This window comes from Candoia aspera, chromosome 2 (genome assembly GCF_035149785.1).
Source record: "Candoia aspera isolate rCanAsp1 chromosome 2, rCanAsp1.hap2, whole genome shotgun sequence".
NCBI lineage: Eukaryota > Metazoa > Chordata > Lepidosauria > Squamata > Boidae > Candoia > Candoia aspera.
The window spans coordinates 75,785,351-75,800,767 of NC_086154.1; the positions used below are offsets into that span (position 1 = coordinate 75,785,351).

At 39.4% G+C, this 15,417-nt stretch overlaps 1 protein-coding gene across 2 annotated transcripts; it reads right to left on the reverse strand.

Moving 5' to 3' along the window:
* Positions 1–2,592: 2,592 nt before the first annotated feature.
* LOC134489531 (neuropeptide Y receptor type 6-like) lies at positions 2,593–15,157 on the reverse strand. 2 transcript variants are annotated; one of them, XM_063292274.1, is made up of 3 exons: positions 14,929–15,157; positions 14,116–14,204; positions 2,593–3,898 (listed from the first exon to the last, which is right to left on the reverse strand). In XM_063292274.1, exon 3 carries the CDS (start codon positions 3,887–3,889, stop codon positions 2,774–2,776), a length of 1,116 nt encoding a protein of 371 aa, XP_063148344.1. In that variant the 5' UTR covers positions 3,890–3,898; positions 14,116–14,204; positions 14,929–15,157; the 3' UTR covers positions 2,593–2,773. The 2 variants fall into 2 exon arrangements, with proteins under 2 accessions (XP_063148344.1, XP_063148345.1); XM_063292275.1 differs by lacking the exons at positions 14,116–14,204; positions 14,929–15,157 and adding an exon at positions 6,966–7,192.
* Between the last annotated feature and the right edge of the window lie 260 nt (positions 15,158–15,417).

Below are 15,417 nucleotides of genomic sequence, written 5' to 3' on the forward strand. Positions count from 1 at the left end.
CCATGCTAATATACATCACCACAAAAATGGTTGCTGCCTCATTACAGTGAAAGATATCTCTTTGCTTTCTTAATAAATAATTTAACAAAGGTTGGATGAGACAGAGGACTGCTTTTCATAACAATACTGATTCCATTTGGATATCAAATGTATATATTATTCGCTTTGCCCTTTTCTTCCTGGATCAGAATGTAATATTTTGTATAATCCCTTGTGAATTTTTTCCATTCCTAATTTCAAGTGAAAAAAGTAAAAATGTATGAAATTTCAGTAAAAGATATGTCATTTGAAGATAACATTACTTTAATGTAAATAACAAGCATTTATGCAATAAACTCAATCATGTCTAAAACAAGCAAACAAACAAAACTTTGCTAATCATATTTGCAGATAACGAACAGTACAGGTAAATGAATATATTGAAATGTTGTGGAAACTGAACTTATTTTTAAGTTTATTACAAAATAAAGCTTGAAATAACACTGATATTCCCGAACTTCAATCCCAAAGGGGCCGTTTATAGTGTGCCCTAACTTAGCTGAGGTTTTTTTGAACCAGTTTGCACATAAGGAAAGGTGGGGTGGCCTTCAGCCTATGCCCTTCTGTGATCCCAGTAGGAATCATCCTCTTTACTCCTGCCAGTGGAATCTTTCCTACTGTGAAGAACTGCTACCCTGGCCCAATGCTGCTTTCTTCAATGTTTAACCTAAAAAAAAAATGAGAGAGAGAGAGAGAAGTGCCTGTTCATGGATGTACCTGTATGTAGTTTGGCCCTAAACTGATGTATATTCTGAAAAAGACAGCCTCAATCCATGTGTGTTTGTGCGTGTGTATGCCTTTGAGTCAACATTGATCTCTGGTGACTGCTTGGACTAGTCCCTGCAGTTTTCTTGGCAAGGTTTCGGAAGTGCTTTGCCATTGCTTCCTTTCTAGGGCTGAGAGGGAGTGACTGGCCCAAGGTCACCCAGCTGGCTCTGTGCCTCAGGTGGGACTAAAAGTCACGGTCTCCTGGTTTCTGACCTGATGCCTTAACCACTACACCAAATGGGGTCTCACTTCAATCCATACCCTACAGATATGTTCCCAGAATTCCTAGCAGCCTGGCCTTGAATTGTGCTGTTTGAGAATTCTAAGAGTTGTAGCCACCACACATCTGGACAGCACCAGGTTGGAGACAGCAGTTTTAAAGCATGATATAAATGTTCTGAATATGAATTCATTACATTTCAAGTCATGTCAGAGCTATGAACGTGTGCTGAAAAACATTTTCCCCATATGAAAATATTTTGACTGGCAAAGTGCACCATGAAAGCAGATTTGCTCTTCTAGGTCGGACATCAATCTTTTGTCAACAACTATGTTAGCAGAGCGTTTGATTTGTTAGATGCCCAATTTCAGGAGCACTGCTGTGCCAACTAACAAACTTGGAAGATGCCTGAATTAATTTGTTTTAGCTGAAAGCCTGGCCAGAGTAGGGGAGAAAGTTAGAAAATTAAAACTCAGTTTGGAGCCATAAAGAAAAATGTCATAGTAGAAGTAAAGGGGAGGAGCATAGTAAAAACCAAAATACTAGTCACAAAACAGTTCCTGTAGAAAGACCCATCTCTATGTATAGATATGACACATTTTTCTTCAGCAGACAACCGTGTGCAATTGCTAGCCTAAGTTTCAAGTCTGGGACCTGGCTCACACAACGTACTAAACTCTGGCTGCCAGGATGGTATTTATGGCACCAGTAGTGTGTGTTGCTGTTTCCTCTTTCATGACTGCCTAACTTTCATTCCAAGCCCATTGTTTTCTATGTCTTGTAACTTAAAATAAACTCCAAAAAATGGAAACAAATATGATTCAAAACAAAAAACTGATCTCAGTCATAACCTAACAATGTCTAATAACATCAGTGGGCCTCTTCTGGACTATAGAGGTATTAAAATAAGTGGTGGGGGAGCTGCAGTGTCATGCTCCCCCACCCTTTTTTTAAAAAAAAATCTACTGAGAAAGGTAAGACAAGACAAGGTGAGGTAGTATGGGGCATCCTGGATGGTACAGTCAGAATGCCCATAACATGCTTTCAACATTTGAAATAATGCTCCCTGGCCCCAGAATGATTGTGGACATCTGCAGTAAGCCATAATGCAGTTTTCTTGGGTTGCTATGTTACCCTTTTATTTTAACTTAAAATATTTCTCAAAAATCAGATGGTGTAGGGAGACTGGAGCATGGTAAGGCAGGTAGCTCCAGGCACATTGACACCCATAAGGATCACACTGGGGGTAGGTAGGGTATTGTAACTAGGTGGTCTTACAACATAAATATGGCTTCACTTTACATAGGAATGAGAGGAAGGCTACCAGATTCTGAGTGTGTCGAAAAAAGTCAGTTGCTTAGGATACAAACTATTAGTTCGTCAGAAGAATTGTTTGAGGCTGTCCTAGAGAATCATAGGATAAACATGGGTGGTACGGACCATGAGGAATGCTGCATTATTTCCCAGCAACATTGTACGTCCTTTTCCAAATACTGATTTTCACATAAGTGGTTTTCCAGCAGTTGAACATGGGAAACCCTTGCAATGGAGTTGAAACTGCTATGTTTAATACATAATTTTTGCTTTATTCATGTGGAAGATCCGTTAGGCTCTGTGTCTGCTTCTAACAAAACAGGTACTAGGCCTTTGATTTCATCACCCAAAAAGCACACTTCCCCATAAGAGGAATTCAGCAATACAATACGTAGATCAGTTGAAAAATATGGAAAGGATTGGAAAGTTGCTTCAGATGTTTGCAGGCATGCTGCTGAATTTCAGGGATCCCCTGGACATATCAGTGTTCAGAGTTGAAAGGGCAATGTTCTCATATATCTCTTGAGATTCCAAGCATCTGAAGTTGTGAAGCAGAATAATCATATCTTTTTGAAAATTCTTGTTGAGGAATCCATAAAAAATGGGATTAACACATGTTGAGATCATGGCTACCAAGTGGCACAAGGTAAAGACCACATTGTGGTGGCAATGCATCAAGGTTTCATAATTCCAGTCAAACACAATGTTAAATATGTGCAGAGGTAACCAGCAGGCCCCAAACGTCACAACAATTGAAATTAACATAATATTAATCCTTCTATTTTCATTTAACCTGCTCCCATTCTCCCTTAACTTATCCACTTTACTGTACCGCTTCTGCAGGCACACAAATATCTTTAGATAACAGATGAAAATGAACCCTAGGGGAAAGAAGTACTGGAAAACTAACATGGTGGTGGTGAAGCCCAGCTGTTCTTCGATGGATGGCCACACCTCAATGCAGACAATTTTGTTGGCATAGCTCTCACTGTGGGAAGAGAGGTTTCGCAGGGGGTCATCAGAAACTTGGTAAAATATCAAGAAGGGAGTGGATATTATTACAGAAAATGCCCAAATGAAGACAATTCCCCAGAATGCATGTGAAACATTGGGCTTCCAACCACGTGGGTTCACTATTAACTGATGCCTCTCAACTGCAATTAATACAAGTGAAAACGTAGAAACGGAGACAGACATACTTTGCACAAAAGCAGTTATTTTACACATAGCTTCACCAAAAACCCAGTAATCCATCCAAGTATATGCAACAGTAAAAGGAATACACATGACGCAAATGAAGATATCAGATATGGAGAGGTTTGCAATCAAAACATTAGTTACATTTTGATTTTCTTTTTGTTTCTTGATGATGATAATTAGGCAAAGGTTGCCCAGAAGTCCGACCAGCATGACTACAGCATATGCTATGATGAGCAACAAGAATGCAGGGAGAGACGGCTGGCAGGATTCAAAGGGCAAAAACTGTGACTTACTGCTGTTTGCCACAGATGGATCCATGTTGGGTACTGGAGTAGTTTTATCCATCATGAAACACCTCTGAAATAACAACATAATTAAGAGTGAATCCCTCCTTATTTTACCTTTACAGTTTTAGGAGCTCTTCCCCCTTTCAGTATAAATGACTAGAAGAAGAGATTGCAAACTCAGTTGTTCAATATTTTTTAAAATGCCTGAACCAAATCTGGCTTAAAAAAAGGAAACAAAAATTACCCACATATGCTACATAGACAGAAACATTAAGCAACCACTCAGTTGTCCAGTATATTTCTTTGGCTGCTAACAATTCCAATGCATAGGTCCTCACATGCAATATCAGATTGCACATTCTTATAGTCAGATGACTGACACTGTCAGGGTGGAGGCGTCCTTTCAAAACTGTGTGCAGGAACTGAATTCAGCAAGAGCAACCATATGTGTGGACTCCAACACCAAAAATTTTATGTGTGTTTCTAGTACTGTACTGTAAAGGATTGTGCAGATCATACAGTAATTATCTTATTTGTATCTTTAGTTTTGCTTAAAATCATGGCTCATTTTAATATTTATGTATTTAGGAAAGTATATGCCACTATTTAAAACATGTTTTCCATCCTCTCTTTATCTCATCTTATAAAATTATTTATTTGATTCTGGATTCTTTTTTTAAAAAATAAAGTGCAAAATGAACCTTTTTTACTTTCTGTGTTGGAAGAAAACTTGGTGTCTGTCACTAAGACCTGGCTGGGGGAGGGAAGGGGTATTGCCCTCTCAAAAATGTATCAGTTGAATTGTGGATCCTTCAGCAGTCTTGACACCAAGGCTGGAGGTAGAATGACATTGATCCTGAAAGACATCATACTGTATACAGTATGTGACTATGGATTCTGCTCCTGAGGTGGTGGGATGTGAAAGCCTGTATGTTGAATTGAGTCAGAGGGACAAGCTAGGGAACCTGCTAGTTTACTGCCTGGCCTGCTGTCTGGCCTGATCCCTCCTAGAGCTACTTGATCTTATCTCTGGCCTGGTGTTAAAGTCTCCTCACTTTTTGGCCCTGAGTGACTTTAACCACCATGTCTCGGGAAATGATTTTATGACCTCCATAGCAACTTCAGAATTACTTATTTTGTTCCAAGTAATCTCTGATCCAACATATCTGGGACCTTCCCTTTACCTCAGAGTAGTTGTGCAGTGATCTGGATGTGAAGAGTATTTCCACATGCCCATTGCCATGGTCAGTTCACTTCCAGATCCAGATAAGCCACAAGTAACCTCTGTGGGGTGAACTGATTGATTAGAATGGCCTAATCCAGGCACCTTATAGATCTGAATGGATTCTGGCAGGTATTTGGGGAGTTTCCCAGCAATCCTTTGGGCAGCTCAGATCAGTGTCTAATTGTTTGCTCAAGCTTTCTGTGTGATTGGTGGTGTTGGGTTGCAGATGTTTCATACTCTACTTGGTAACAGAATCAATGTTGATAGTTGTGTGATGGAGTGGCTGGTTGGGAGGGTGTTGTTTTTGTTCCTGTGGTTGTTGAATTTTGTTTTTAGGTTGATAAGGATAAGCTGTAGTATATCTAGGTGCTGGTTGATTGCTGCATGATAGGGAAGAATGTTGTTTTTCATTAAGCTGGTAGTCTAATGTTGGGTCTTAAGTTATATATTTTGATACCTAGACCCTCTCCAGTCAAGGTTTAGGCCTGGTAATGGGACAGAGATGGCATATTCCAAGTATAGTCTTACCATAGATCTACAGTATATAAAGACATTGTTATATTGGCAGTTTTGTTGTCTTAGATCCCAATAACGTACAGATGAAGTCTGGATTTGTCTGCATGTGTGTGTGTATGCCAAAAACATGCATCAGTTTATGCTTATTTACATTAAACTGTACTTGCTATACACGTAATTTAGAATTATTTCAGATATTAACACCATGAACAGTTTAACATCATCAGCTAAAGTGGCTAACATGGCCATTTCATTGCTCACCCCTAAGTCCTGATCATTAATAGACAAAAAAAACTGTTTCAGCCCTATTCCCTAAGGGAGCCAACTTTGCATATCTCACTAGTGTGAGAACTATCCATATTCCTACTCTCTGTTTTCTGTTCTTTAACTAGTTGCTAGAGATACCCTCTTATACTAGGAGCAGTGAGTTCTGGTCATTGTACCTTAAAAAGGCTATTAGAAAGCTAGAAAAAATGCAGAAAAGGGCAACCAATATGATTAGGAGGATGGAGTAGCTCCCTTAGGATGAAATAGATCAGCAACTAGGGCTCTTTAGCTTGGATCAAAGGAATGCAAGGGATGAGATGATGGAGGCATATCATGGCAGAGATAATTTGGACAGAAGAAAGATTTTCTCCCACTCTCACAACATTAGAACTCAGAATCATCTGTTGAAATTAAATGCAGTGAGACTGGGGCCCAATAGAAGGAAATCCTTTTTTTTACACAGTATATTGTTAAACATTTCTACTAAGGAAATTTCATAATGCATGCTGACTCCATTATTGGCCTTTCCAGCATGCAGACTACTGGGGAATTTGAACAAGCTTAGATTTGATACTTGTAGCCTGTGTAGTTTGGGTATGCAACTGAAACTATTTCAAGACCTTCCCTACAAGTATTGACTAAGTTGTCTCTAAGACTCAAAGTAGGCACTATGCTAAAGTTGTGACTCCATTTGGATATCTTTCAAAAAATATCTGGCTGCACTCTGGAATAAAACTATGACATGGGGAAGAAGGGTTGATCTTTCCCTTCGGCCATTCTGTCAGTGCAAATTGCCTCACTCAAGCTGCTATTTTCTAGGAGATAAAGATTTGGGCTTCTAGCTGTTACTTGAATAATGCAGCCTAGATAGGACTGTAGGAATTTAACCACAAGCCTTCAAGACAGTGGTTGTCTGCTGGAGGAAGAGGGATATTGACAATTTGAGGAAGATGTGCCATGTATTCTGCTTCTTGAGGAAAGGCAGGATAGAAATATGACAAATAAACAAATAATTGCAGTAAAACATTTTGAAGTGTTGGTTCTAGAAAAGGACCAAGGGAAGAACGTGTGACCTCTCCTTCAAGTAGCCAAATGTCTTAGGCTGGTATTGTTCAACATTCATACCTACTTGTTTGTAAGTTCTTATATCTCCGTTAGCTGCTTTATGATGCTGTCTTACAACTGGTGTAGTAGTTAGGAGACTGAATCCAGCTGTAGATTAGAAAACATTTGTTCTGTCTAGCTTTAGCAAATTTCTTTACACTACTAGGCTGTATGATTAGAATGCCATTACTGTTCCCTTAAACAAAGGGAAAGATAATGAGGGTGAGTACAAACATTACAATGAATTAGTTTTTAAAAGGCACAACACTGAGCAAAATTTGGGAAATGTCATGTGGCTTTATCCTGGGTAGCGGGTGTGCAGCTCAGATTTTTGCTCTTCAGCAAGTCATTGAGAAATGTATGGATGTGAAACAGAACATTTAATGACGTTTGGTTGATTTAAAGAAATGATAAAGTAAGTCTGAACTATGGAATGTGTTACATGATATGGAGCTGAAAGTTGTTAACTGTGATAAGAGCAGTGTATGATGGAAGTAAAGCATACATGACAATAAATGGAATGCTTAGTGAATAATTCAACACTGAGTAGGAAGTAAGACAAGGATGTATAGATATCTTCTTGGGTCATTAAAGTATTATGGACAAATTATAAGGACTGTTTGTGGCAATGTTAGAAGTATTAGAAGTTTGTGGCAATATTAGAAGGCTGAGGATCTGAATTTGTGTGTACTTTTATATGCAGAGAATGCTGTGTTGTTGGCTGAGGAACTGAATGATTTCCAATGAATGTTAGACAGATTGTATGATGAAAAGAGGAGAATGGATTAAAAAAATAATGTATTGAAGACCAAAAATGTTGTGTTTGACAAGAAAATTATAGATAAATGGCAAGCAAGCAAGCAAAATATCAAGTAGATGAATTTGTGTACCTTGGTAGAACGTTTACTAAAGTTGAAAAAATGGATGGAGAAATGTTAAAGAATGCAAATACTGGTAGAAGGTAGTAGGTAGTATGTGGTCTGTTGCAATGAATGAATCTTTGTTGAAAGAAGCAAAAATGGCTGGGCATAAGAGTGTGCTTCTGCTTCTGCCCACTTTTTTACATGGAAGTGAGAACTGGGTTGAATGCAGTGAAAATGGATTGTTTAAGAAGTATGTGTGATAAAGAAGAAGAGAGAGGTTCAGGAGTTAATGGATGCTGAGTGAATGTGGACTGAATACAAAAGTGGGTGACCAGAAAGAAAGTATATTGAGGTGGTTTGACCACAAGGAATGAATGCAATTTAAATTGCAAAATAAATAAATTAAGGAAGAGTGAATGGAGGAAGAAGATGACCAAGAGAAATGAAGTTAAATGGCTTGGAAGGAAATAAATATATAGAAAGTTATAGTATATCAAGCCCAAAGCAGATGGGCAGGAAAAATGAAGCAAGAACTACACAGATTTAACTCAGGTATCTTTATCGCTAGCCTGGGGTGAATAGAGTCGTGGAAACCATCATAGGAATTTCCTAGCCTCACTTATAGTGAATTAATTAAAGTGGAGTCTTTTTAAATGAGTTGATTCCCAAGTTTGTTTCCTTCCTTCTTTCCTTCCTTCCTGAGCTAAGCTGCTGTTTATGAGATATGCATTATCTCCTGATTTATATGTCTACTCCCTCTTCCATTACATTCCAGCCTCCCTACAGCCTTTCACATAGTAAATGGTGATAGAGGAAAGGGCATTTTAGTCAGTGGCAAAACAGAAATAGAGTGTGACAGCAACTTCAGAACTAACCATCTTTATTTGGGTGTAAGCTTTCGTGAAGAGAAACTTAGGTAGATAAGTTAGTCTTGAAGGTGCGGTCACGCTCCATATCTATAGCAAATGGTGTTGGTATAAACTAGATTAAATGACAGTTCCTCTCTTTTTAATCTTACGTTTTTAATTTATTTGGTTTATACCTTCCAACTCTTTGTTGTTGTTGTGCTTTGTATAACACTGCTTACTCCAAAAGGGTATGGTTGGTATGTATGTAAGTATATATGTACAGGTATGCTGTAAACCACATCGATGGAAAACAGGCTTCATAAAATTATGTGCACCAGAGTTAATTAGTCTTTGCCACTTTCAGTAAGTATCATATTATTAAAAATTAAAGTTAGGGTGAAGAAACAAGCAAACTGTCTAAAAATTAAGAGGAAATACAAATGAAAGTGACCATTGTTCTCTTTTTCTCTTTTCTTTGTTGGACGATTACTCATGGACTAGATTTCACATTGTCAGTGTTAGCTTTTAAGTGTCACAAGATGTTTTTGCCTTTGCTGACTCTGGGACAATTTTTCTGGAACACTTTTCCTTTGCATTGTGTGGGCAAGCATAATTAGGGAAAGCTGAAAACATAATGCTGACTTTAGGATTATAATATATGATGTTCCAGAGTACCAGGCTTGAAAAAGGTAAAAAGGAAATACTATAATACATAATAACCCTATGCTTTCAGCAATATCACAAAAATTCTGTGCCTGCCCCCCATACTATGTAGAACAAAGCTACAACTAAATAGCATTCACTTTTTCAATCACTTGTGTTTTAAATATTATTTCCAATTCCCACATGTACCCAGTCTTCTTAACTGCAAATGTGGTGCTTGGGGGTGACCTAATGTGTTATCATCTGCCCTCCCGAGGGATGAATCAACTCACCAGATCCTCCAGAAGAGGATGCAGTCTCCTGTCCTGCTTTGGCTCATTTCTATCTTCCTCCACAGTGAACCCACTGGGAATCTATAAACCATCTCACACCCAAATCTTCACTCTGAGTCTTTCTCTGTTTCTGCTTCCCACCATATGTATTTGCATAACCTGGGGCAGGCATATTAACTTCTCTTCAAAATCTGAGTTTTCAGTTCAATAACACAGCTCCTTTATCACGGCAATTGATTTTATTGAGGTATTTTTAAATGGAGTTTTCTGTGGTTTTTTTTGGCAATAAGATTGTCAAATTGGTATAAATCCAAAAAAACCAAAATTCAATAGAGAAACAATTCATTCAATTCAATAAAAAGGCCAAATATTATAACCCTGCTCATATCACTGCTGTGTCCTTTGTGCCCCTCAGAACCAGCTTTTTTAAAGTGCCACTTACATAAAAAAAGTTGTTCACCCTGATACAGATTATGAAAATCAGATATATAAAGTATATCTATGATCTTTCTCTGTCTCTGTATGCCACAAAATTATTTTTATTTTTATTTTATTTATTTAGCATATTTATATAGCTGCCCATCTCATAAACACGTGACTCTGGGCAGCGTACAACAAAACAACAGTTAAAAACTTCATAATCTAAAAACAATAAAAAATAAATAAAATAAACAGATAAAATAAACAGATAAAACCCAAGAAAGTGGGAGAACAAACATGACTTAATGTCATGCAGCTACCTTGCAGGCTCTCCTTGGCATCCCCAAGGCTGGTGAAAAAAACATGTTTTGGAAGGCTAACAGGGATGGGGCTAACTCACCTCAGGGGGAATGATGTTCCAGAGAGTGGGTCCACAGCAGAAAAGGCACGCCACCCGGGTCCTTTGGGGAGCTCCTGCCTGGCCTGGTGGGCCAGGTAGATACAATCAGGAAGATGGGGTCCCTCAGATAACCACAATTGGTGCACAGCATGAAGCTGTGCAAAGGCCCTCCTAGCCACAACTGCCACCTACTCCTTGAGCAGGAGTTGTGAGTCTAGAAGGACCTCCAGATTGTGCACTGGCTCTGTCTGGGGCAGTGCCACCCCATCTAGTATCAAAGATGGTTAAGCCCCAGATACAGAAGGTGCAAAAACCCAGAGCCACTCAGTCTTGCCAGGATTCAGCTGAAGCTTGTTGTTCCCCATCCAAACCCCTACAGCCTCCATGCATTGGGACAAGACTTCAACCACATCACTTAGTATGCCAGGGGCAGAGATATATAACTAAGTATCATCAGCATACTGATGATACTTCACCCCATGGCAATGGATGATCTCACTCAATGGCTTCATATAGGTGTTAAATAGGAGTGGAGAGAGTGGCAAAACCCTGCAGAATCCCACATAATAAGGGTTGAGAGCGAGATCTCTCACTCCTAATTAATACAGACTGGTACCAGCCCTGCAGAAAGGAAGTAAACCAGTGCAATACTGTGCCACCCACTCCTAGCCCACAGAGCCAGTCCAGAAGGATACCATGGTTGATGTTATCAAAGGCCACTGAGAGGTCAAAAAGAGCAAGGATAGATGCAGTACCCCTGTCCTGCTCCTGCCAGAGATCATCTAATAGTGTGACCGATGTTGTTTCCATCCCATGTCCAGGTCTGAATCCCGACTGAAAGGGGTCCAGGTAATCTGCTTCATCTAGGGCCTGCTGAAGCTGCTGCGCAACCATCTACTCCACAAGCTACCATAAAAAAGGGAGGTTCGATACTGGATGAAAATTGTCCAGTATGGTGGGATTCAGTGATGGCTTCTTGAGGAGGGGATGAACAAACACCTCCTTAAGGGGGGGGTGGGTGGAACAACCACCTCTTTCAAAGAAGAATTAGCCACTGCTAGGATCCAACCACATGACACGCCCCAGGCAGCCTTAACTAGGCAGGAGGGGCATGGATCTAAGGAACAGGTGGTTGAACTCACAGTCATAAGGATCCTGTCCATTTCATCAGGCCCAACAGGATCAAACTGTTCCCAGACAATCAGGCAAGACTACCCCAATCATCTCCCCTGGACCTGTACCAAAGCTGGCATCCAACTTGGAATGAATGCGAGTGAATTTGTCTGACAGATGCGCTGCAAATTCCTTTGCATGGCCTTGTAGGTAGACCTCCGAGTCCCGTTCCCCAGGAGGACTCAGGTCACCTTAAAAAAGGCTGCCTGTTGGCTATCTGAGGATGCGATAAGGGTGGATAAGTACTGCCATCCTTACCACCACAAGGTAGGCCTTAATAGTGGCTCTTACTTCTGTTTGTTTGAGTTTATCCCTTGTCCTCCAGTGGCTCTCTAGACATCTCTTCTCTTGTTTCATCTCTCTCAGCTCCTCTGTTAACCATGGGGATCCACAAGAGGAGAGAGGTTGCATGGACATGATCCAATCCAAGGCCTCAGCTGCCCTTTCATGCCAAGTGACAGCTAAGGCTTCAGTTGGACTATGCAGAAGACTGTCAGTAATAACTTCCAGCTCCCTCTGGAACCCATCAAGGTTTATTAGTCACTGGGGGTGGACTGGTCTAATAGACCCTGCCTCCCTGTGGCAGGAGGCAGCACTAGAGAATTTTATGGTCACTAGGGCATGATCTGATCATGACAGTTGAGACACCAAGAACTCCCCCAACTCCAGATCACATTGCCACTGCTCTGACCAGAAAACCAGATCAGGGGTATGACCACTTTCCCATGTTGGGTCCTGGATGACTTGGGATAGGCCCATGGTTGTCATGATGGCCATGAGCTCCTAAGCCACCTCAGACCCCATCCCCAGGGAAGGCAGACTGAAGTCCCCCAGGACCGTAAGCCTGAGGAACTCTACTGCCAACCCCAAGACTGAGTCGAGTAGCTCAGGCAGGGAGGTTGCTTCACAGCAAGAGACTGGTACAGAAACAACAATCCCAACTGATCCCAACTAATATGAAGATGCAGCTATAAGAGATTCATTTTTGATGGCTCAACATGCAGGTGATCATTTGATGCAATAATCAGCACTGTCAATGAGTGTTGAACATGCATGCATTATTTAGCCTTATGAGTCAAACACATTCGTTTATTTTATTTATATAATTTAGAGGCTGTCCGACTGCAAATGATTCTGGAGACATGTCTTCTAGTTTTGTAAAACTGCACTACTTTTTAATTCTTATAATTACCATGTCAAAGCTTATCCATTCAAGGCTAAACAGAAGGGAAAATGATGGTGGCTATTACTCAATTCTCAATTCTCCTTTTACTTCCAAGGAACCAGACATTACACATATACAGTAGGCATGTAGAAGAAATCATCTTTTTTCTTTACAAGACTAATTGCTTAGGGAAGAATCAATGCAGAATGGGGAGCTTGACTCTTTCTCCGTCTAACTCCCCCAACATGAATGGCTACTGGGGAGAGGGGAGAAGCAGCAGCAGGGAACTTGTCAGCCCTTCAGCATCTGGCTTCACCAATCTACATCTCTGCATGTCAATTAAAATTCTTTTTATACTGCTCTGTTTAGGAAACCTCCTGTTATGACTGATGCTGCAGAAACCACTGTATTTTAGTCTTTCTTAATATCATATTAAAAATATTTTCCACAGTTTAGATTGATCTCTTATTTGGGCTGCAAATAGCCAGATTACCACTGGATGGTAGCAAGAAGTTAGTTTTCAATTTTATCTTTCCTGCTATGTAGTGGTCATCCAGGTTTTTGCAAACCAGATATAATAGCTCTATCCTTTTCTATCTATGTGAGAAAGGAGCTTCTATGCAGGTACAATGTGGAAAAGCATAATAACCCAATTCTTGGGCAACAGTCCTTTCTAGTATAATAAAAGCAATTCCATAATCTTCAAGATACGCTTTGGATGGAATCAGGAGGGGTCAAAAGGCAAGGTAGAGGTGATATCAGTAATCTTCTCCCCTCCATATGTAGACAGAGGTGTAGCTGTTGTATATGCAAATGAAATGTTAAACCTCAGGCTCTCTTCTGCTGAGTACATTGGTTTCTGTTAAGTGCCAATGCCACCAAGAACATTCAAATTTATGGCATATAAATATAAATCCTTGGGAGGAAGATGGGCGGTGATAAAATTTGATAAATAAAAAAATGCATATCAGTGACTACATAATAACTTTGGGGGAGGGAAGTGTGTACATAAGATCAGCAAACAGAATGGAATGAAAATGAGAGTATTTCCTCAATTACAAAATAGTTTCATTCTGTTATCACTTTTATTAGTATTAGAATTCATGTAGTCAAAATTCTGCACTTTGCTTGCATTAATATTACAGCAAATGTTTCTATTTTCTTGTTTAAGTTGCCTTTCGAAGTGTGATTTTTTAATCATTGTTATATTTGAGCTGCGGTCTTTTTTATTCTATTTTCTTATTTATTATATATAATTTCTCAACTTATTATTTATAATAGACAACTCTGAAAAAGAAAATGGTTGTCTGATTTTACATATAAATGTGCCTAGCAGTTGTGATCAGCAATTACAGCCTTGAAATTACTTACTTCAGAAGTAATGCCGAGGTTCTGAGATTCCACTAGAATTAGTGATCAGGTTAAGTGTGACATCCTAGAGCCATCTTACTCAGTGGCAGCTGGAGATCAAAAAACGAGAGGTCAAGTCATTAATCAATATAGGGAAGAGAGATGCTCTTCTGCAACTTCTTACATCAAATGAGAGGGGCACCAACTCTTTCCTCCTTCCTCTGAGCCATCTTTTTCTAATACTTATATATTCTGGTATGCAACAAACACTATCATCCTTTTCAAATACATTTCCCAAAATCAATTAGAAGAATCAATATTCTTATCCCTTCTTTGGAACAAGAATGATGGCATATGTGATAGTCTTCTTTGCTCAGTGTTAAGCTGATGAAGAATACAGGACAATTTGCTGATGTTAGATAGTCACAAAATTCCCATTTCCATACAAAACAATAAGTTGGTCATATCAAACCCAGACAATATATTCTACTATTATGTAAGGTAAAAATATTAAGCATATAGCTGTCATTCAAACAGCTAAAATTAATAAAACCATCCCCTCAAAGAATCAGTAACTTTCAAATGAAGCAATGAGTTGTTGCTAAATTCTAATTATCTCAGAATAGTAATGCTTTTCAATACATAACAAACTGGAAACAATAATTAGCATTTCAATCATTAAAAAACTTTCCATCTCCCTCTTTCACCTGTAACCTACTGCTTCTATGTCAGGAGCAATTCCATGAGGGACCTAGGGTTGCTGTGGGGAGGATATATCACAGACCACTGTCCAGAAAACAAGAAAAAGAGAAAAACAAAACACTCATTTCTTACCTCCTGGGAATTTCAAATAAAATGCCTCCATTGCTTTGCCTGGTCTTTTCTTTTTTTCTTTCTTTTCATAATAAATACAAAGTCAGCAATTATATATTGGGGGTGAAAAGGGGTCAATAGTAATAAGGACTTTGCAAGATGCCAGAGGTGAGGTTTCCTCAGTTCTCCACAAATTAATTGACTGAGATTTTCTAGTGAGAAATGAAACGCCCCACTGACGAGAAACTGAGAAATAAGGCAAGCTCTGGAGTCTGAGAGGAGGGGCAAGCCAATGAAGAGGCAGCTGACAGAAGGGGCCCGTAGTCATGGGGACCACATTTGTTATTAATGTTTTTCCAAACATTATCTTGCAACTTGATTTGGAGTTATCTATTTCATAGCACACTTGTTTACTTAAAAAAAAATTATGCTGGATTGCACACGTGTAAATATTTACAAATGGTTCACTGTTCATTGTAGAATGTGACAGTGTTAAAATATGAAGCCTAT